The following is a 22,106-nucleotide window of genomic DNA, read 5'->3' as shown; positions in this document are numbered from 1 at the left end:
GAGGGCGCGCGGCGGGGAACCGGGAGACGGGGGATACCGGGGAAGGGGGCGTCACCGGGGGATACCGGGCGCTAGGGACACTAGGCGATAAGGCACACCGGGAGACACCGGGCACCAGAGCAACGGGACTTGCACTCCTGCCACACCAGCCCGCACCGGGACGTACGGCACCGGGACTCGCAGTCCTGGCGCACCCGCACCAGGGGACACGGGGTGATGCGACACATCAGGGGTCGCCGAGCCTCGCAGTGCCGCCACATCGGTACCAGGGCACACTGCGAGACACCGGGCACCGGGACTTGCGGTCCCACCACACTAGCACCGGGGCGCACCGGGCGCTACAGCGGCAGAACCGCACGGGGGGATACCGGGTGACAGGGTGCAGTGGGCACCAGGGCACACTGGGGGGTCTCCCTGCCGCCATAGGGTGTACCCGGCAGCAGGGTCTACCGAGAGACACCCAGCACTGAGGGACAGCAGGGGATAGCGGGACGCCTTGCGCGGATGGCGAGCTTTGGTGCACTGAGCGCCACGGGACCGGGGCGGGGGGGCACTAGGCAGCCAGGGGCACTGGGGGACACCGAGCTGTAGGGTGCACTGGGGGCACCAGGTACCCCAGCAAACCAAGGGAACATGAGGGCACCTAGGGCAGCAGGGTACACAGGACCCCAAGAGCAAGCTGGGGGACACAGTGGCCTGGGGGGGGGGGCTCACCAGGCACCAGAGGGACACGGGACAGTAAGCAGCAAAGGCAAGTGGAGTTCAGCGAGTTTAATGAGCACAGGACAAACCCTGACCCCCACCCCCCACCCCCTGGTGCCCAGCCCGGCCCGCACCCCCCGGAGCAGGCACCCTGCGATGCCCTAGTCGACTTCTTCCATGCTGCTGTAGGAGGGGGCTGGGCGCTCAGCAGGGCTGGCGAAGCGCTCGGGGAGGCCTTCCGCGGCCAGCGCCGGGGCTCCTTCGGGGGCCAGGCCAGATCCGAACGGCACCGGGGGCAGTCCCTGCAAGCAGAAGGTGGGTGTGAGAGGGAGACCACAGGCATGAGAGGGGGACCACCGCCCTGCCCACCGCTCTCCTCCCTCCCTGCTCCCGGGGAGCCACGGGGGATGCAGACCCTCAGGGTAGGGACCCCACGCAGCGTGGCCCAGACAACAGCAGTTGGTGCCAGGAGAAAGCAGCAGGGCAGCGGCCCCTGGCCACAGCCCCCACTTGCCCACCAGAGGAGAGCCAGGGCACGGCACACAGCCCAGCCCCAGCACTGCCGCCTCTCCCCACCCCAGCACTCGCACCCCCAGGGCTGCCGTGGCTAGGGCTGGTCTGAGCAGAGCCCCGTGCCCCAGCACGGGCGCCCAGCCAGCCCAGGCAGCAGCAGCAAGCCATAGGGCAGGCTGCCAGCACCTGCCGGGGTCTGAGGAATGGCACAGAACCTGAGGGGATTTCCAGGGCCAGGAGCGCCTAGCCTGGGCCTCGCTGCTGGCCACCCACTTCCAGGGAGGGCAGGCAGGTGCAGGCAGCAGCTTACGGGCCCCAGCCCTAGGGCGCCAGCACCAGCCGGAGCAGAGGTCACCCCACCGGCGCCGGGCGCTGACTCAGCCCCACGAGGCCAGCGCTGTGGGTGAGCGGGGGAAGCCGCTGAGCCCCAGCGCTGCAGACAATGAAGCAACTGTTCCAGGACAGGCACCTCATGACCGCAGCGCAGCCCCGCCAGGCTCGCTGGAGAAGACACCGTGGCACACGTGCAAGAGGGGTGCGGGACTGAAGTGAGGGGAGCCTTGGGCTCCCCCCGTCCAGCTCAAACGCCGGCCAGAAACACAGGCGACCCCCTTCCTGCCAAGCATCCTTCCTGAGCCAGCCAAGGACACAGCTGGTGGGACAACGGCAGAGACGGAAAAGGAAGTCACAGGGCTCTGAAGTCACCTCTCACACCCAAACACGCCAGAGCAGTCTGAGCCACGCTCAGCCAAGGGCAACACGTCTCAATGTCAGACACCACTGGAGCTGCAGCCCGTGCCCTGGCCCTGCGGGACCGCACACTGCTGGCCCTGCCGGACTCCCCACACCCTGCACGTGTCCCGTTGGGGCTCCTGCCCCATGGCTGGGGAGCAGGAGCCCAGCCTGTGCTCCCTGGCAGGCAGAGCTCTCCCCTGAGCCCGCTGCTGCACAGGGTGTGCCAGGCACTCTGCAGAGCCCAGGGCACAGTCCCTGTGCCGAAGAGATTCTGCAAGCAGCTGCCTCAGGCGCAGGAGGGTCACCAGCATCTGCCCTTGTGCTGGAGCAGGCTCCGGCACAGAGTCTCTGCCCCTGTGTGGGGGTCCCATCACACAGGACAGGGATGCCACGTCTCTTTGGAAAACCTGGCTTTATTAACACAGCGAGGTCCTACCTGTGCTCCCCGACCCCACGCCTCTCCTGCAGCATGGGCAGCCGCTCCCCTTGCAAACAAGCTGCTGCACTGCGCTCCCCTAGCAGAGACCTGACCGCCCCGGACACAACCAGCTGGGGCTAAGTGGGGACAGCCCACACATCCCACAGTGCTGCCGATGGGAGCTGGCAGCCCATGGAGGCAAGTGCTCACCGTGGGCCCCTCAGCCCAGTTTGCCAGGCTCCCCAGGAGCTGAGGTGGGGGCTGAGCATTTGGCTTGGTAACAAGCTCATTTGGCCCCACCATGGGGGTGCGGTGCGCCCAGCTCCGGCACACAGGCAGCTAGCATCAGGAGGCTCAGCAGGAGGGAACAGGCTGGCCCAGGAGCCACGGGTTGTGCCAGCCCTGGAGAGCACAAGACTCCCACAGCAGCACAGCTGGGAGAGGTGGCTGGACCAGGACCCATGTCAGGGCATCCTGCCCTTGTGCAGCCTCCCGGCAGGTCTCCACTTCTTTCCCAGGAGCCAGAGGCAGTTGCTGTTCCCAGGGGTCTCCCAAGCCCCGGCTGCGCTACAGCAGCAGCATCCTTTCCTGAGCAGCAGGTACCCACGAGGTCTGCTCCACTCCCAGTGGGCAGCAAGGGCAAGGGAGGGCTGAGGGGCTCCTGGTTCTGGGCAGCACCTTGGCAAGGCAGCGGGCTGGCCAGACAGCCCTGCCAGCTGGCACGGGAGATGCCAGAGCAGACAGGCAGGAGCCGACGGCCCCACGCTTCCCTTGGTGAGTCCTTCCTGGCGGTTTGTCCTGCCGCCCAACGTCTTCGTCACGTAGCGTCCTAGGACGGCGTGTGCCTCGGCAGCCCTGCTCCTGCAGCTGGCTGTGCGCCCGTGCCTATCTCCAGCGGGTCTGGTAAATGAGCGGGTAGAAGACGTTCAGGAAGAGAGCGACAATTGCGGCCGTGGTGGCCAAGACGAAGTATCTGACGCAGCCTTCGTCTGGGTGCTGGGGGGTACCCGGACTCCGCTTCTGGCCACGGGGCCTCCAGGAGTTTCTTGCAGGCCTTTGGGGTGCCTCGAGCTGCAGTTCTTGTTCTTCAGCCTCCAGTTCCTGCCAGATCAGAGAAGCCTGCGATGTGGAAACCTGCGTCAGCACTTGCAGAACACAATGGGCAACACCCCTCGCCATCCCCCGGGGCAGGCGGCTGCGTGCGAGCCCAGCCCCGTGCCCAGCCAGCCCGCCTCCCCATGCAGCACCGTCGCGGTCGCGCCCGCCCCCGCGGCTCTTCGGGGTGTCTGGTGCGTGGGGCGCAGCCAGGGTCCGGTGGGTGGTTCTGCGGGAGCGAGTGCAGGCAGCTGCCGGGCAGGGTCTTCGTGGGGTGTGGAGCAGGCAGCCGGATCCCGGTGGAGCCGATGCTCAGGCAGTAGTGGGTCCAGGTGGCGAGGGAGCAGGCAGCAGCCAATCCCAGCCCAGCTTTTCTGATCCCAACAGGATCTTTCAGACCACGGCCAATCCAGAGCCAGCAGGAGCAGGAGGCGCAGTCGCAGCACAGCCAGTCACAGGTCTGCTTCAGTGGGTGGGGATGATCCGGTGGTCAATCCTAGCCCAACTTCCAGGACAACCATCCGCAGGCAGCCAGTCACAGCCCGGCCCGTCTCAGTGCCGACGATCCCGCAGGGCGGCCGATCGGGCACAGTCTCTGGAGGGCACCCAGTGCCCGGGAGGGGTGTGGGTGGTCTGAGGCTCTCAGGGACCTGCTGAGCCCTGGCAGGATCCAGCAAGCCCCATTTCTGTGGGGGATCTGGCACTGTTGGGGGCCCGGTGAGCCCCAGGGGACCCAGTGAACCCCAGGGCTGTGGGGCATACAAGTAAGCCCCCAGTGCTGTGGGGGCCCCTGAAGGCTCCCCACTGCCGGCGTGGGACAAGCAGAGCAGCCTTGCTATTGCCCAGGCCACCCTCAGGAAGCGGGGCTGCTCCAGGGCATGCACAGCCCCCCAGGATAGGAACAGCCCAAGGCAGGTGGACACCAACATGCCAGACACATGCTGGGCCCAGAGACAGGCAGCTCCTGGCCCCGGCTGAAAGGGCAGAGCCGGGATGCCTCACCAGCACCAGGACGAGAGCTGCACAAGCCAGACAGGCTGGGAGACCAGGCCAGAAGGGCCCCACAGGGCACACGCATGCAGCTGTGCTAGAGATGGGATAAGCATCGTCCTCAGATCTCATGGGACCATGGGGGTGCCAAGCGCGGAGGGAATGGCTGCAGCACAGCAACACAGAGGGGCTGGCTAGGCAAGTGCTGCACCGTGCCCCAACGTGGGCCTTCATTTCTGATGTTCGCACAAAGATCAGCCCAACCATTCCCTGCCGGTGCATGCCGAAAGCACCCTGCCGGCTGGCCCACCCCTCCCGGGCAGCCCGGCAGCAGAGCTCGCTCTGGCAGGTTTCTCTTCAGCACCCTAAAAAGGCTGCCAGGCCTCTGGCTCAGCACTGGCATTTGCCTTTTTTGCACCTAGCTTGGCCCCGAGCTGGGCCCCAGCAGAAAGCATCCCCCACCCTGCCTTGAGAGCGGCGGCGGAGGGCAGGTCCTCACCGCTCCTGCCACAGCCAGCTCCTATTGCACCGCACAGCCTTCCTCGGTGCAGACCCCGGAGGGCCCCCTCCTGCTTCCTCCAGTGCCCTCCCACCCTAATGAGGGAACCAGCCCTCCCGTAGTCCCTCAGGGCAGGGACCGTCCCAAGAGCACAGCAAGAACAGGGGAAGACAAGCCCCAACATCCAGCCTGTCGAAGAGGGGCAGGCACCACACCGCAGCTGCACCAGGCTCCGTGGGTGCTGGCAGAGGCAGGCCAGGCCTGACGTGCAAGCACGTTTTAAGAGTCTTCCGGCTCCAACAGTGCCGGAAGAGACGCAAGCTCTCACCTGGCTGGCAGCAGCTTCGGCAGAGGGGGTGTGCTCGGCTCGGTGGTCTGGGGGTTGCCCTGGCAGGGGTCTCTCCACAGGAGAGTTCCTCCGGCGGTAGAAGAGGACATACGCGTATCTGGTTACCACCTGGCTCTCATCCACAGTGGTGACCGTACTGTCGTCAAAGAGCCGCCAGCCTGAGAGGAGAGAAGGGTTAAGCAAGCAGACAGGCCACAGCTGCAGGAGAGGCGGGCGGCGAGGCTGGTAGATCCTCACCCACGTCGCTGCGCTGGCTGTTCTTGTCGTTGGGCAGGCGGGCGTACGCTGTGTAGTGCCCCCCAATCATGCCTCCATAGTGGTTGATCACAGCATACAGGTCATACATGGGCAGCTGCTGCTCGCCCTTCCGGCCAATGCAGAACTTGCTCAGGTCCAGGCTCCTGGGGAGAGACACGGAGACAGTCAGGGCGGTCAGCCTTAGGCAGGGAGAGGCCAGGCAGCAGCAGTGCCAGCTCAGGCCCTTCGTTCCCCCAAGCTCTCACCGGACGGGGAAGTCCACCATGTCGTTGATCTTGTCCCTCCAAATAAAGCTGCGGAATGAGAAGCGCTTGAGCTGGATGATGAGGACGTTGGGCAGGCGCCACAGCATCAGCTGCTTGGAGGCCTCACGGTGCTGCTTGCACTTGGGGCAGTACCTGGGGGAAAAGTGCGCTCGTTACCAGCATGGGGAGAGCCCCAGGTCTCACAGCCCAGCCCCAAGGTCCCCCACATGTGGGGCTGGCAGAGGGGAGGTGGGAGGTCTCAGCCATCCCTGCCAGAGACAGGCCAGCACAGCCCTGCGGAGCACTGGCATTGCTCCCTGCTGGCTTCTGGCCTCCCTCCCCAGTGCACAGGGAAGGTCAGCCCAATGCTCCTGGCCACGAGAAGAAACAGCATACAGGCCCAGCAGCTCCTGGGAAACCCCCACAGCCACCTGAACTGACAGGCTGGAACCCACCCTGCCACCTTCCTCACCACGCTTCCTCTGGGGCCAGGACTTCGGGCTTGGTGAAGAGATTGAGGCATTGCTCCAGGGTGAAGTGACCAGCCCGGGCTGCTTCGCTGGCCGAGCCTGGGTCCTCCACGCACTCCAGCTCCTTGGACTCCACCAACACAAACTCCTTGAGGCGCTCGTTGTTCTTCCATACCAGGGCGAGGGAGCAGTCATCTGTCAGCTCCAGGGGGGTGTCACCTGCAAAGGGGCGCACACCTCACACACCTGCCCCGCTGGGCTAGGCCAGACCACCTTGCCAGGGCTAGGAGCAGTCCTGCTTGTTCCAGCTCGATACAGCAGTCACACAGTGCTGCCAGGAGAGGACAAGTGCCCCTATGGGACACCTCCACAGCCAGGTTTGTCACCCCAGGGTGTCAGATGGCAGCTCTGTGCAGCAGAGCCCTGCCCTCCCCTATGCCAGATGCAGCTTCCACCATCCAGCCTGGGGCCATTGTCACACCTGGGTTCACCTTGTGCCAGGCAGCCTCTAGCACCCTGGCCAGGCAGATCCATCACCCTGCCAGAGGCTGCCAGGGATGAAGGCAGCCCTTTCCGGGGCTCTGAGCTCACCTTTATCTTCCAGCTTGTGCTCACGGTTGGCAGCATCGATCTTGTTGATGTAGAACTGCGTGGCACGGGCACTCAGCGAGTCTGGAGTGTGTTGGTACCCAGGAATGGCAGCTGTGGACAGGCAGGGACAGATCTGTGGTGGCACTGCCTGTCTGCCCTGCGTAGGGGCCAAGAATTTGCAGTGCCCCCACCCCCACCTCACATGTTACGGCGTTGCAGGGACACAACCACGTGCCCCGTGTCCTTGACTATTTTTAGCAGGCGCCTGCCCCTGGCAAGCTGCGCTCCTCTGCCTGCCTTGCCCCTTCGCTGCACATTGCTGCCATCCTGAGACGAGTGTCTGGAAACGTGACAGCCAGGCAGCTGAGTACGAGGCTGCTCCCGTGCAGCTGAGTCAGAGTGAGGGAAACGCTGCGCTCACAGCCCCGAGGGGGTTAGTCCACGCTGGGCTCTGCCCTCCCACGGGACTTGGAGGCTTCTGCCTTCCCACCCCTCCTCCCACAACACCACAACTCTCCAGCCTCTTTCCTAGTCAGGTCTCTGCTCTGTCCCATGGGTGCTGCCAGGGCAAAGCAGAGTGTGGGCAGGCAGGCATTTCAGGTGGGGCAGCACTGCCAAAAGACAGCTCCCAGCACCCTGTGTATGTCCCTGAGGTCTTCGGACCAAGCTCACAAGAGTAGAACAGATGCTGTGGTGGGAGGTCATCCCAAGGAGGGAGAATTGCTCCTGTTTTGTCTTGGGGCTGCCCAGGTTCCTGGCACAGACGCAGTTAGCACCGCAGCACCTCTTACCTTCTGGCTTGAGGGCTCTCTCATAGGACGGCTCCTTCTCGCAACAGCTGTCGCCCTGCGACTCCATGTGCTCGGAGAAGCCTGAATCCAAACTCAAGAGGGAACTTCTTGCTGCCAGAACCTTGCTCCGGACTGTGCCGGTGTCCCCTGGCTCTGGGTGCAGCTCAGGCACAGCTGGCGAGAGTGGGGGCTCCTGCAGGAAGCTGGAAGCTCTGTCCCCATCCCCCGGCTCAGGGGCAGAGGTGGCTGCTGCACAGCTGCTCTTGGCCAGGGGCTCCAGCTTGTCCGGGAGCAGAGGCTGCAGCCCCTGCTCCGGTGACATCCGGCCCAGCTGGAACGGAGGCTGGAACACGCTGACAGAGTACCTGGGCAAGGAGGTGGCAGTCAGAGCCGGCCAGGCACAGGGCTGAGCTCAGCTCTGGGGCAGAAGCACCCCCCTTCCCCGGACCCTCACCTTGCGTAGCCCTCCAGCAGCTGAGCCAGGCGGGCGTAGGTGAGACGGGATTCTGGCACACTGATGAGGAAGGGGAAACCAATGTTCTCGGGGCGGCACAAAGCCTTGTGGTCTGGCCAGTGTGTTTTCTGACATGCCCTGTAACACATAGAGCCAGAGGTGAACCCAGCACCTGTGACCAACCTGGGCAGGAGCGTGGCAGGGCTGGAGGGGTGTGTTGGGGATGAGGGGAGCGCTACAAGCCAGGCTGGCTCCCTCCCAAAGGCCAGGCCCATCCCATACAGCTGAGCCCTCCCATCTAGCCCTTCAGTGCAGGAGACCCTCCCTCCCCAGCAGGCACCAAGCCAACTCACACGTTGCAGTAACCGACTCGATAGCACCTCGTGCAGCGCCTGAGCTTCTCATCCTCCGGCAGCTGCTTCTTCTGGCAGGCCGCACACTTGGCGACAGGGCCGCTAGGCACCTGTGGACGCTGCAGGAGAAAGGACCCATTGGGCAAGGAAGGGCACTCGGGCTGGACAAGGCAGCCTCAGTGGACATCCGTGCTTGCTGCAGCTAGTCACCCTTGTGTGCAGCTCTCCCCCTCCTGCTTAGCCCCACTGGCTGGCTCAGCCTCCCCCCGCATGCCTCCCAGTAGTCCCGATATCCCCTCTTACCTGCTGGACCTGCAGCTCCACCACCCGCTCCTTAGCCAGCTCTGGGGACAGCACCTCAAAGCAGAGCAGCAGGTCCGTGGGGGAGACCGTGTCCAGCGAGTTGGATGGCAGGAACATACGGTGGAAGCGATTCTTAATCACCTGCCAGGAAAGCAGTGGAGTGGGGCTGTGCGAGGGCTGCTCCACGCTTCCTCTCCTGAGAAAGCCACAGACCTCAGCCCCACAGTGAGCTGCAAGGATAGCAGCACCACAGGGATGCTGTGCTCAGCTCACCACCCCCCCCCGGAGGAGGATGGACAAGAGCAGTCCATGGCTTGTTCCCCTGCTTGAGCACTCTCACCTCTGCCAGGCGCAGGTTCTCTGGTTTCACGTGTACACTGTGGGCCACTGAGTCAAGTACCTCCATGGCACTGGAGTTCTCCTTGCTGATACTCACAAGGAACTACCAACAAGAAAGTGAAAGCACCACATCAGTCACACCACACCAAGGCATGGGAGCCCTCACTTAACACAAAGCTCAGCCTGCTGGCACGTGACCAGCTGCCAGGGGCACCTCCGGGAGCCCTCTCAGGCTACCACCCTGGAGTAGATGGTGTCCTTTACCTTGATGGGTTTCTTGTGCGGCTCCTTTGCAAAGTAGTAGACAGTCAGCACCTTCTGCTTCTGCGGGAGGGGCACGGGGAGGTACAGGAAGGGGTCAAAGGTGATGGAAACCTGTGGACGTGACAGCACACTCAGTTGTGGGAAGTGGTTGTGGCTGAGATCAGCGAGGGAGCAGCCCCAAGATCCAGCCGTGCCCTGTGACCTGTGCTCTCTCAGGGTCAGGAGCCTGCTGCCACACAGCCAGGACAGGGACAGAGCCTCCAGGGCTGCGCTACCTTGGAACACACTGGGCACACCAGCTTGGATTTGTACTGGCCCTGGAAGAGGTCCACAATGAAAGAGTCGTTTCTCATTTTGTGTCGCTGCCAGGCCTCCTCAGCTACCACCTGCGGGGAGAAAGGACTCAGCACTACGCTAAACAATCACCCGGGCCAGGGCTGCTCTCGCGGTGGTTTTGGGGAGGGACACCCTCACCTCATCAGGCCTCCCATCTGAGTCAACGGTCTCCGTGTAGGGCTTGTTCTGGATCCGGTTGAGGTCCTCATGCAAGCCATCGAGCAGGAAGGCCATGAACTCCTGAGCGTCGTGCTGGGCATAGCCAGTGAACTGGCTGGCCTTGCTGGCCACGATTGCCTGGGGGAGCAGAGTCGTCAGGGCTGGTCAGCAGCCCCCTGGCAGCACCGCCTGTCCCATGCACAAAGCCTGGCTGCGCCCACCCACGCCCACTAGCTCTCAGTGGCACTGGCAGGGCAGCCAGGTGCCCACAGAGGAGTGCTGGGGACTCACAGCCTGCGGCCCTACCTTCAGTTTAGAGGGCTGGAAGGCATGGTGCGTGCCCTTCCACAGCGCTCGCAGCAGCATGGCAAAGCCAATGGCCAGGCGTCCCCCCGTCCCCAGCGGGTTGTTGTAGTTGATTTCCGACTCAAAGGATCGATCTGTAAGAGATGCAGGAGAGAGAGCGTGTCCGCTGGCGGCACCGTCTGAGCGGCAGGGTTCTGCCAGGCTCCCGGCATGGGCTTACCATGGAAATAGTCGCGCAGCTCCCGGGTGTTGGACAGGGACTGGATGACGCTGTTCATGAAGCAGGTGTTGCCCAAGTTCACCAGCCCCGTGAAGCCAGGCAGGCACACTTTCTTCTTCTCATCCTCATCCTCATCATCCTCCACGCTCTCCGTGCTCACAGGGCTATGTGTCATTGGTGGCACCATGCATGTCGGTTTAGGCTGCCAAAGCAGAGGTGGGTGTGAGGGTGCTATGCTTGGGGGGGTCTCTCTGGGACTACCAGGGGAACCCAAAAGCCCAAGGCACCCCTCAGACACAGCTAGACTGGAGTCACCATGCCATCTCCCAGCAGGACTGGGACAGACAGGCCAACCGCTGCCCCCAGTCCTGCCAGCTATGACTGAGAGGCACTGCCGCCTCCTCCAGGACAGTTTGCCAGTCCCCAGAGCAACACAAGGAGGTGAGGTCCCAAGAGAAGGACAAGTGGGCCCACCCCCATCAAATCCAGTGTGTCCCCACTCACCGAGGGGATGTGCGGCTCTTGCTTCACTGCCACGTGCTCTGGGGCCGTACGGGCTGCCACGCCATCCAGACCCCCATCTTCCACACGTGGCTTCTCTTTGTCACTGCCTCGGGCCTCCTCCTTGTTGGACAGGGGGTGCTGGTTACTGCCTGGGGGGTTCTTGTCCAGAGGGGTAGGGCCTGTAGGCATGGCAACCTTTGCACCACCCACTGCACCTTAAAAAGGGGGAAGGGTGGGCCTGTGGTTAGCAGCACCGCGCTCTGCCCATGGCAGGGCTGAGCTGCTCAGTCCATGCTCACACACAGGCTCTCTCCTACCCCTCTTCCCCGTAAGCAAGGGGAACAGCAGTGCCCTTTCCCTAGCGCTGGGCTCACCCTGCCCCACACCCCTCCTGCCTGCACCCGCTCAGCCGCTCTCCTTCCCCACAATCCCACGCCAGAGGATCCGGCACCATCTGGCCGCTGCCGGCAGTGAGGAGGGACCATGCCCCACTGGGGTGCAGCAGGCAGGCAAGACAAGGAGAAGGCAGGGTGCAGACCTCGTGTGGCTGGAGCCTCCAGCCCCCCCCAGCGCTGGCTCTGGCGTTTCTTCAGGCAGACATCGATGCGAGACACCGTGAAGTTGTATGTGCACTGGTCTGGCTCAATAAGGTTCCTGCAAAACACGCAGCATGTCAGGGGTGCCCCAGACCCCCCAGCAACCTCAGACATGCCAAAGCCTCTGCAAGGCAGGGTCATGGCCTCCAGGCAGCAGGGACCCAAGCCAGCACCAATCCCGAGGTGGCCCTGGCAAAGCAGAGCAGAAACCCTTGAGTCTGGCCACACTGAGCACAGAGTGCCCCTTTCCTGGCAGATCCATTCTGCTTGGCTCCACGTGCCCCCTCCCACTGGACATCCCACCCAAAATGCATACAGGCTGGTTCAGCTCTGTCCCCAAGAGCTCTAGGACAGCTGGGGGAAGACCGCAGGCAGGAGGCACTGGGATTTCCACCCCTGCGAGCCACCAGACTGAGCCAAGGCAGCCCAGTCTTGGGGCATTAGTGCAGCCTGGTGTAAGGGAGACCCCCAGGTGCAGAAATGAGCATGCCCTGCGCAGCCCCACCAGCCGGGACTGGCTCCTGCTCCAGTTCTGCGCTCTCAGCTCCCTTGCCCTGGTGCAGGCTGGGAGGACAGGAGCTGTACCTGAGCTTCACCTGCCACCGGAACACTGTGTGGGGCCCACAGCCAGGATGGAGGCGGAGGAAGTTTGTGTCGCTGCAAAGAAATTGAAAGCAAGTGAGAAGAGGTGAACGAACAAGTAGCCCAGACACAGCCAGGAGCTCCACAGCAGCCTGGCACCATCATGAGACACACGTGTACCTTGTCTGGAACACCAGCGTGAAGTCCTGCTCCCGGAACAACACCCTGGACGTCTCCTTGTGGATCTCTTTCACGTAGACGTGTACCACCACCAAGTCATTGCCCTTCTCATATGAGTCATTCTTGACGAAGGTCAGGCTCACAAAAGGCTCTGGCTCTGAGTGAGGAAAGCCATGGAGAGAGATATTACCTTCCTTTCACACCGAGGCAGCGTTGCAGGCTGACCCAGGAGAGGTCCTGAGCAGATGGACCTTCCCGACTGGGCCAGCCCCTGGGCTCCAGCCACTCACCATCAGCTGCTGCTTCCAGAGCCACGTCGTCCTTGGACCAGTCCCTTTTCTCACCGTCTCTGCCCAGGGGAGGAGTGGCCACTGGGACAGCCTTAGAGGTCTCTCCCAGAACAGACGTGCAGTCCCGGCCCCGCAAGGCCTCAGCAGGGCTGCCTGGCTGCAAGACTCTCTTCTCCAAGCAGGTGGCAACACGGTGGGGAAAGACCTCTGTGGTAGTCGCAAGAGGTGGTATCTCCACGGGAACAGTCTCCTTGGCCAAAACCACAGCCTTTCAAGACAGAGGGACAGAGTAAAAAAACAGACACCGCCACCCCTGAGCTGCCCTGGCCCACTCGCTGTCACTCTGGTCAGCCAGGCAGGCACAGCCCCACACCGCGCGCTTTCCCCACACATTCCACGTTCAGCTCAGCCTCATTAGCACCAGAGCACGTGCTCAGCCCAGCAACCACGGGGTCCTCACATCGCCCTCTCCTCCACCACAGCCAACCCACACCAGCCCTCAGCATCACCTGCAGGACCCTGAAAGCCCGTCTCATTGGCAAGGATGGGCCCCTCCATGAGGGAGCAGGGGTACCTTCTCCAGTGGCGGTGCAAGGTCTGCAATGGCTGTCGGTGCATCGATCTGGTTGGCTCTGCCATTGCGGCGGCTGCCTGCCCTCCCGCTGTGCCCTTTGCTGGGCTCCACGCTCCCAGTGACTCTGGCATTTGGCTCCTCTTCAGTGGGAGCCACTTTGACGTATACTGCCCGCTTGGCACTGGGGCCGCTCTGCATCCCTGGGCTGGCTGGGCTTTTTCCTCCCAGGGCCTCGCTTCTTCCCGGAGCACGCTTGGGGTTGGAGGGCTCCCGCCGGGACCTTGGCAGCTCTGCACCTTCAGCCCTGGGCTCTTCAGGGGCCAGTTCTGCAGAAGCAGCCTTTTCCTTCCCGTTCTCCCAGCATGCAGCCCCTTTGGCCAGCTCTTTGGATCCGTCTTTCCTTCTCTTCTGTGAAAAGCAGTGCAGCACAGTGGGAAGGTATCCAGTCAGCAGCACCTCTCATGTGCTTTGCCAGCCCCTCACCCTCACTCCCCCTTCCCAGAACGTGCTAAGGCTCTGCTTCAGAACCTGGAGGCTACGTGGCAAGCAGGAACGGGGGTACGATGACACCCCTCCTCTCCCTGGGACAGAGGTGGCTGGCTCACTGCCCTCAGGCAGCAAGTGGACACAGGATGTGCCCTACATTGCTCCCTCAGCAGCTCAAGACCAGGGAGTAAAACTCTCACCCCAGGTCCCCAGGCTCCATAAGCTCCCTCAAAAAGCAGATCCTCCCCTCCTCACCAGAAGTGAAGACCAGGTATGCAGTGGGATCTTCTTCTGCAGCACAAGCTGTAGAAAATTGCCCTTCTTGCACTGGACTTTGCTGCATGAGCTCTCAATCTCCTCGTAGAACTGACAGCTCCACTGGCGCCCGTCTGCAAGCAGAGGGGAACCGGCACCTCAGGCAGCGCTCCAAGTAGCTGTCACCTAATGCACAACCCCCTTTCACCTGCCCCAGGGATCAAGGGAGCACTCATCCAGAGCCAAGGAGGCTTCAGGCAGGCTGCCACCATACCCCAGGAGCCTTCAGGGTAATGCCAGCTTCCCTGGATTTGCTTTGTACATCTGGCTGGCCTCCTTCCCAGAGGGAAGGCCCTGGGCTTCTCTGCCCCGAGGGGCACAGTCGCTTTTTCAAGGGATACCCAGGGCTGGGACTCAGTCATCCCAGCGAGCTGAGGACAGAGATGCACCAGCACAACAGCGTGTGCTTGTTCACCTAGTGCAGAGGCCAGCTCCTGCCCTCCTCAGCTTCCACCCTTCTTCTTTTACACTGCTCTTGTATCAGCCCTGCCTGCTGGCTGAAGCTGTGCCAGCTGACAGCAGGGCATTGCCTCTGAAGGAAAGGTTTTATGCCTGCCTGGATCAGCCCCACATCTAGCCCAGAGCTCTGCCAAGCCCCGTCAGAGAAATGTCTGCAGCAGTCGCCCCATTCCCCATACCTGGTAGTTTGACCACACAATCCGTGTCGGTGAAAGCAGCATCTACATCCTCCACTTTCAGAGCGCCGCTGCCCAAGTTCAGCTTGACAATGATCTCATCAGCATTCTGCTTCCAGTCCAGCAGCAGCTCTAGGAAGAGGGAGGGAAACGTCACCCACTCGCTGGGGCATGAGCCTGCAGTGCCCACTCCTTGGCTGGGGAACGCAAGCCTGAAAGCACACTCGATTCAAGGAGGTCAACGCAGGGGACACAGATCATGCCGACTGAATGGGACACTCGCAACCTGCTCCCATCAGACAGGCCACAAACAAGAGCACATGTTGTGGCAGGGCAGGTAAATCCCGGTGGGAACTGGAGAGATCAGAAAGGCAGCCGCTGCTCTTGGCCCCGTCACGTGCAGCAGCGGCGGCTGGGAAGAAGGGGTGGCTCCTGCCAACTACAAAGTAATTGCTGCTTTCCCAGGGAGCGAGGAAGCCACAGAATTACTCTGGGGGATTCAAGTGGACTCTGACCACAATCAGAAATTGCCACTTCCCCTTTGCATATGCAAACCAAGCAGCCCAGCTGCACTCACCAAAGCACTGTACCCCTGTCAGGTGAGCACTGCTAACACAGATGAAACACAGGCAGGGCCACCAGCCGTGCAAGAACGCTGCACTCAGGGAGAAAACAGCGCAGCACTGTCACTCTGCAGCAGGCAGAACCTCCACCGGGTGCCTGCCAGACTCCAGGTCTGGCCCTATGGTGTCCTGAAGTCTTCAAGGCAAAAAAGTGATTCCAGTCAGGTTTGTTCTACCCTCTGTGGCACAAGGATGCCCTACTCTGTCATCAAAGCAGGCCGGGACCAAAGCAGAAACCAGCCAACAGTGCCCACTGGGTGACACGGCTTGGGATCTTCCCAATCCAGCACGACTCCCAGCTCAGAAACAAGCAGGACAGATGCCAGTGGCAAGGCATCCCAGGGCTGTGCTCAGTGGCACCGTGACACCTGAGTCGGAAGCAGCTTGCCATGTGCCCAGGGCCTCTTCCTTGCAGACAGCCCTTCCCAGCCACGTGCACCCTCCTCCGCCCCTGGGAAGGCCACATCCTGATAAGACAAACGCTGTGGCAACGAGCACTTGGGTTAGATCTGCTCAATGCTGGAGCACGCGACAATGACGAGGTGAGAGTTTCAGATCCCTCGGCACGGGCACTCCATGGCCATGCACTGACAGCTGGCGCACACCTCGACTTACCCTCCTCTGAGTCCTTCTCCTGGGCAGTCTCAGCCTGCTTGAGCTCAGGGCGAGACACTGGTGGGCAGAGAAGCAAAGCGCAGGCAGGTCTGTCATTCTGTCACCTCAAAGCATGGGCTGGCACACTGATGGCCAAAATTTCACACATCATCTTCTTCTCCCCTGAACCTCTGTCCAGGCCTTTCATCCTGCATGTGCTGCTTGTTTCCCTCTTCTGCTTCCTCATACCTCTCCCTTCCCCGGAGCCCTCCCTGCAGCACCACAGCAAGTCAGTTCCCCCAGGACAGCTGCTCTGGGCCACACCACCATATCCCAGTCTAACCAGCACCACTGTGGGAACAACACGTTACTGCACCACGCAAACAGCGCTGCTTTGAGGCATGTCTCAGTGTGGACCTTGCGGTAACCAGGCTGTATGCCCTGCTCAGCACACTAGACCCTCAGTCTCCAGCCATACAGAGGAGTCCTGCCTTGATCTGACAGGGAGAACCTGATGTTTGGGCGTGCTCAAACCAATTCTGCTGTAATGGGAGAACCACGTGGCCCAGCTGCACTTTAACATTCCCATTCCTGCGCAAGCTGCCAATGTCCATGGCCAAAACCTCCTTCCAGACCAGGCTGAGGAACAAAACTGACTTGACACCTAATCCCCACTCCCTGCAGGATTACCTCCGACAGACAGAAGCGTCTCAGGGTCTGCTCCACCCCCACAGGGCAGTGAGCTCTGCCAGGCAAGGGGCTCAAAGCAACAGCACCTTGTCCCGGAGCAGAAAAACAGTGGTGATGGGAGGTGTGGTCTCCACCCTAGAGTGCTCAGAGGGCTGTCATTGCCTCCCTTGGCTACAAATCAGTAGGAAACCTCTGCTGACCACTGCAGTTGCTGGTGCGCAGGCACCGGTGGGGCTGGCGGTGTGAGAAGTGCCGCAGTGGCACTGCCTGGAGGATCTACAGCTTGCTCCAGCCCCTCGCCACCCCTGCACAGAGGGGACAGAGGTAGCACAGCAGCACCGCAGCCCCTGGCAAGGCAGGAGCCCCCCACATCAGGAGGCGCGGAGGGTCAGGCCTTACCAGGGATACGGCACACCTCCCACCTAAGAGAAAGCACAGTTCTGTGCCTTCTGCACCGCGGGATTTCGCATCAGGGACTGCAGCTGGCTGTTCCAGCGCAGACCTCAGCAAGCACTCGTTTACCTTGGCCTATAAAACACTGTGATTTTGAGGTTAAAACAATCATAATGGGGCAGGCACAGAAATCAAGCAATTTTCCAGGGCCACAGGAACTCTTGCCTGCATCCTGCCCACAGGCATTCCCTGCACCTGAAGCATCATTTTCATCATTGGATACACAGCAGCTACAGGGGGAATTACTCCACAGCAACTGTTTCACTTGTGCCACACCTTGCCCTGACACAGAAGCGAAAGCACCAGCCTCACCCGCAGGCCCAGCACTCAGCAAGCGCTGGTCGCTGCCTTACAGCATCTGGCCTCGGCAAACCGACGGGGAAGCAGCACCACCTCCAGCTGCAAAAGCACCCGCAGGCTTCAGTCCCACTCCCTCTGGATCGGGGCAGCTCAGTCCCAGCCAAAAGCAGAGTCTAGAAACAACCACTGAGGCCAGCTTCAGGCTTAAGCTAACAAGGCCACAGGCCCGACCTTCCTCACATAGCTGGGGCTAAGTAGTGCCTGAAGGAAGGAGGTTACAGGTCCAGGGAGGACACTGTGCCGAAGAGGATCCCACATCACACAGGTTACCATCAGCTGCAGGAAGCGATTAGTCAAATCTGCTTATCCTGCAGCAGATGGCTGTGAGGCTCCCACCCTGCGGTGCTGAGAAACCACGGGCCTGCTCGCCGCAGCACTGCCAAGGGGCTCTCACCTTCCCTGCTCTCCTGGTTAGCTCGATCCTTCTGCTTCTTCTTGTTGGTGGCATCGTCCAAGCCCCGAGACACTCTCCTCTGGCCAGGGGCATTGGTGCTGCTGGACATTTTCAGCCGTTTGGAGGACACAAACGGCCCACCGGGGTCGGTAATGGAGTCTGGGTCAGGGGTGCGACGTTTTCTTCCTGGCCCAGCTATCTTGGCGACTCTCTGTGGTCAAACTCTCTGTCAAGGAACTAGTGGCCTAAAGAGAGGAGAGAGCGAGTGTGGCAGGAGGAGCGGGTGGAGAAGGCCCAACAGCATCATGATCTGCTCTCTGCCCCAGCACCAGGCCCTCTCAGGGCCAGTGCCCTCACATGACCTTCACTGCAGTGTTTACGGGAAGCCCCACGGAGCTCTTGGTGAGGAAACCTACCTCATGACAGTTGTTACAATGCTTACTGCCAAAAGCACGGGCTTGTCAGAGCTCCCAAGATACAACCGGGGGTCTTCTGTATGTGGCACACATTAAAAACCTGGAAAGCAATTGTCATGCTCATGGCTCCCACTACAGCAACACCGGCCCGGAGGAGCCGCCGGCACTAACAACAGCCGGAGGCAGAGCCCAGGGTGAGGACCCGAGGAGGCCCTGATCTGCAAAATAGAACCTCCAGGGTCAACTGGGGCAGCTCGCCTGACAGCTTGGGCCAGCAGCTATTTCAAACAGTGCCCCATGCAAAAGGGCGGGAACAGGAGCGAGTAACGCCCTAAGAAGGAAGAAAGGGGAGAAGCAGGAGCAAGCCCAGGACAGCCTCCTGTGACAGATGAGAGCAGAGCTCCCTGGCAAGAGGAGAGTTCCTCCCCCTCCGCCCACCAGCTGGGAGCTTAACCAGCACAACTGCACCTTGCATATTCATCTCTCCACTGGTTTACAGACAGCGCCAGCAGGGCCTGGCCTGGAAACAGGACACCTCCACTCCTTCTGCCCCAGGGAGAGGGCAGGGCAGGCAGGGCGCTCACCCCTGCCCCCTTAGACATGTCCTCCCAGGCAGAGCCAGCTCCCCTACAGGGTTTGGGAGCTGCTGGCCCAAGGGCTGGTCTCAGTTTCACTCTCCAGTTTTGCCCTCGGGTGTTCACAGCTTCGATAGAGGACAGCTGGAACAACCCCCTGAAAACGGTCCTGCTCGAGATGCCTCCGTGGATGCGGTGAAAGCAGAGACCTGGGAAAGCTTCCTCCCTTGCTGCCCCAGCAGCATGCCCTGACCCTGGTAGTGCTCACCCATCTGCAGCGCTTTGCTGCGGGGGAGCGGGCCCAGCCACATGGATCCTGCCCACCCCCAGGTGCCGGCAGCAGCTCCCAGCACCCTGATTCACACCTCATCCCTCGTCCTCTGGCCCTGCTCACATCTGAGGACACAGAGCATCAGAGCTGACGCCTAAGCCTGACAGCACCTTGGTCTGGCACAGCTCCACCAAGCCTGTTGCCTTCTGTGGGAGGCAAGTCGTGCCCTCGGGAACGCCCCATCCTGCCCCCGCCCGTGTACCAAGCACAGACCTCACAGCTCTGCTCGGGCATGGCCAGGGCAGGAGGCAGCTCCAAGGGAAATGCTCAGCTGGAGGGAGCACATTGGCAGCTCTGCGCTGCCCGCCCCACATCACCAGGGTGTTTGTGTGCTAGAAACACTCAGGGCAACAAGTAGCCAAAGATGGAGTCATAGCCACAAACTGCAAAGGGAACCCAGACAGGAAAGCGGTCCTGCCTGCCCTCAGCTCTGGCAAAGCCAATCTCGTGTCAGGCGCTGCGCCCAAACAGTTTCTCTTCAGGCCAACCCACTCTCGTAACCAAGAGCCACCAAAGCCAAACAAAAAGCTCGAGCACTGACTGCCTGCAACAGGCAACTCCCACCACCCATGGCAGAGGGGCCCGAAATGACATGGAGATGGGGACACTGAGCAGGGCTTGGCACCAGCCCTGGAGAGCTTAAAAGAACACGGGAGGAGAGCAGTGCCATCCCCAACCTGCTACACACGCTGGGTCTCCCTGGGATGCAGCAGCGCCTCTGGCTGCAGAGGGAATGGGAAGGGTCCCTAGCAACGGCAAATGTGGCCGTGGTTTGCAAGGCTGGGCCTCTGATGCCAGCAGGCTGCCGCTGCCAGCCACACGCTACCACTCAGTCCCCGCGCAAGACCATAACAGGTCAGCTACAAGCACTTCCTGGCACTGTGAAAGCTAATCTGGGCTCATCAAACACAGGAAAGTGTTTTTTTGCTGAATTTCTTTTGCCTCTAGGGTGAAAACCCCATGAGGAATGGGAGATGAGAACCAGTGACTGCTTCGTACAGGGCCAGGCCAAGCTCCATCGCCTTCTTCCTGTACCTCTGAAGGGGTGGCATGGGGTAACTGCTGGGCAGGGTGACAGCAAGCTCCAAAAAGGGTCCTGGAAGGCTGAGAAAGGATCATCGTCCTCCCCAGACGGGGTGAGGGGAAGAGCCAGGGTCGCATGTCTGCTGTCACTCATCCAGGAGAAGCCTGCTGCTCTCATGCCTTACTGAGGGCTTGGCTCCCTCAGGTGCTTTGCCAACAGTTCTTTCCTAACAGCAGGCAGGAGCTGAGCAGCGCTGGGGCTCTGCCCAATTCCAGCTGCCAGACCGAGGCCACTGCAGGCACCATGGGGTTTTGGAGGAGTGCAGGCAAAGCACAGGTTATTCCCATTCACCTATTCTAATCCCTGAGACTTTTTCCCCTCTCTGCCATCTGGAAATGTGCAGCCAGGCAGGATGTTCAGCCCACAGGTGTGCAGGGGCACGCAGGTTTTGGCACCACTAATGTCGGCACTGCAGGAGCCGCTGCAGGGGAGAGATGGTGAAAGGCTGCCCTGGCTGGGTGCCAGGTGTACCTCAGGAGAAACACCTGACGGGCTGGGCGCTTGTACAAAACCTTACTCAATCCTTCTCCGAGCCAGGAAAGCCTGGCCGTGCTGCTGAGAGTGGAGGTGCCTCCTTGCCCTCTGCTCTCCCAGCCTTTGTGCTGGTGTGAGCATCCACATGGCTGCAGTGCGTACCGCATCAAGATGCCAACCAAAGCAAAACTGCTTTCTGCCAAGTTTGTCTTACCCTAGAGCAGTTCCCCAACCCAGTTCACGCTGGGGCTGCATAAACACTTTCACTGGCCAGAGGAAAGGGAGAACTCAGGAACGGGAATAAGAGGCTGAGGAGAAGGGCTGCCCCTTCCCACAGCAGCACCAGACTGGGCTAATGTAAATGCTCAGGGAATGACAGCAGAAGGTACGCAACAAGACGCAATTTGCCCCACATATTTGGAACACATTGAGCACTTGGCAAGAACCAGGGGGCCTTTTCCTGTCTGCAGCACCCCCCGCTCAGTGCCCAAAGGCCTTTACCAGGGTAGCTGTGGAGGAGCCTGGCTATCCCCCCGCCTCATGCTTCCACAGACTTTTGGCTCCTCCACATCCCAAACACAGCTGACAGAAACACCTCCCCCTGGTGCACAAGTACTTTTGTCACTTTCTGCTCTTTGTTCCCCAGAGGGATCAGAAATCTCAGGACTCAAACTTGTCTCTTACTACAGTTCCTCGGCATGCCTGACGCACACAAGACAAGCACAGAGCCGCTTGGGGCAGGCGCCCAGCACCGCCACACGTAACGTTTCCAACCTGTGTGGAAATCACCGTGTCCCCAAGGCGCCGTGACAGCAGCGAGCCCTTATAGCTGTGCTGTGCAGGGAGCCCGGCAGGCCCGGCTCCCCCCGGGCGCTGACAACTCTCCGGGGAAGATGACTGATCAGACTGCGGCCGGTGGTGGGCCCCCAGCCTCTCCTGCGCCGCTGCCCGGCCTGACGCATTTGGAGAGGGGAAAGGGCCGGGGAACGGTGCCCCCGCCCGACCGCCCCAGGCCCAAGCGGTGCCCCCACCACGCAGGCAGGGCAGCAGGTCACCGCCAGCTCCTGCCGCAGGCTGCCGCGCCCCGAGGCAGTGCCGCCTGCCCCCCGCCGCCCCCAGCTCCCGCCCCACCCCAAGCCCTCTCGCCTCAGGCTTCTCTCACGCCGACGCCGCCGTCCCCTGCCCCCTCCCACACCGCCCGGCTCCCCGCCGCCCCGGCTCCTGCCTCCCGCCCCCGGGCCCTGCCCGCCGCCCCCGGGCCCTGCCCGCCGCCGCGGCTCTGGTCCTCGCTCCGCACCGCCCCCGGCCTCCCCTCTCCGCCCCGCCGCCGCCCCGGCCCGGCCCGGCCCCGGCCCGTCCCGCACTCACGGCCCCGCCCGCCGCTCCGGTCTGTTTTGTTTCGAGCCGAAGTTCCGAGCGGGCCGACTCAGGAGACAGGCCTGAGCCCGTGACGCACTTCCGGAAGCCGGTGGACGAGCCCACGTGACACAGGAAGACGAAGGGGGGAGCGGTCATGTGACGCGAGACGGGGCCGACCGCTGGTTCGTTCCCTCCCTCTCC

General features: G+C 61.8%; 2 protein-coding genes across 16 annotated transcripts in view; one reads left to right on the top strand and one right to left on the bottom strand.

Annotated features, from left to right (window-relative positions):
- Positions 1 to 22,106, top strand: part of LOC142603171 (calcium/calmodulin-dependent protein kinase type 1-like) — a 151,206-nt gene that overhangs the window by 16,795 nt on the left and 112,305 nt on the right. The window lies entirely within an intron of this gene.
- USP19 (ubiquitin specific peptidase 19) lies at positions 757 to 22,035 on the bottom strand. Of its 15 annotated transcripts, none has more exons than XM_075762215.1 (27): positions 21,915 to 22,035; positions 17,667 to 17,911; positions 15,791 to 15,847; positions 14,556 to 14,684; positions 13,858 to 13,991; positions 13,117 to 13,524; positions 12,543 to 12,810; positions 12,253 to 12,409; positions 12,076 to 12,147; positions 11,433 to 11,548; positions 10,895 to 11,073; positions 10,391 to 10,592; positions 10,171 to 10,304; positions 9,844 to 10,002; positions 9,645 to 9,755; positions 9,370 to 9,480; positions 9,107 to 9,208; positions 8,767 to 8,907; positions 8,464 to 8,582; positions 8,111 to 8,248; positions 7,657 to 8,021; positions 6,866 to 6,976; positions 6,277 to 6,493; positions 5,805 to 5,957; positions 5,539 to 5,702; positions 5,281 to 5,459; positions 757 to 1,004 (listed from the first exon to the last, which is right to left on the bottom strand). In XM_075762215.1, exons 2-27 carry the CDS (start codon positions 17,773 to 17,775, stop codon positions 864 to 866), a joined length of 4,176 nt encoding a protein of 1,391 aa, XP_075618330.1. In that variant the 5' UTR covers positions 17,776 to 17,911; positions 21,915 to 22,035; the 3' UTR covers positions 757 to 863. The 15 variants fall into 15 exon arrangements, with proteins under 15 accessions (XP_075618330.1, XP_075618332.1, XP_075618329.1 ...); XM_075762217.1 differs by lacking the exon at positions 15,791 to 15,847 and adding an exon at positions 18,083 to 18,182 and having other exon boundaries at positions 10,895 to 11,109; positions 21,915 to 22,031; XM_075762214.1 differs by having other exon boundaries at positions 10,895 to 11,109; positions 21,915 to 22,028.

Source organism: Balearica regulorum, chromosome 10, assembly GCF_011004875.1.
Source record: "Balearica regulorum gibbericeps isolate bBalReg1 chromosome 10, bBalReg1.pri, whole genome shotgun sequence".
NCBI lineage: Eukaryota > Metazoa > Chordata > Aves > Gruiformes > Gruidae > Balearica > Balearica regulorum.
The sequence above is the reverse complement of the archived record's forward strand: the minus strand, read 5'-3'. Positions and strand labels throughout refer to the sequence as shown.

Coding starts and splice junctions, on each gene's coding strand:
- USP19 (XM_075762207.1), bottom strand. CDS start 17,775: ATGTCCAGCAGCACCAATGCCCCTGGCCAGAGGAGAGTGTCTCGGGGC. Junction 12,811..13,116: donor TTGCACCGCCACTGGAGAAG/GTACCCCTGCTC, acceptor CTGTCTTGAAAG/GCTGTGGTTTTGGCCAAGGA. Junction 5,460..5,538: donor CAGCCAGCGCAGCGACGTGG/GTGAGGATCTAC, acceptor CTCTCCTCTCAG/GCTGGCGGCTCTTTGACGAC.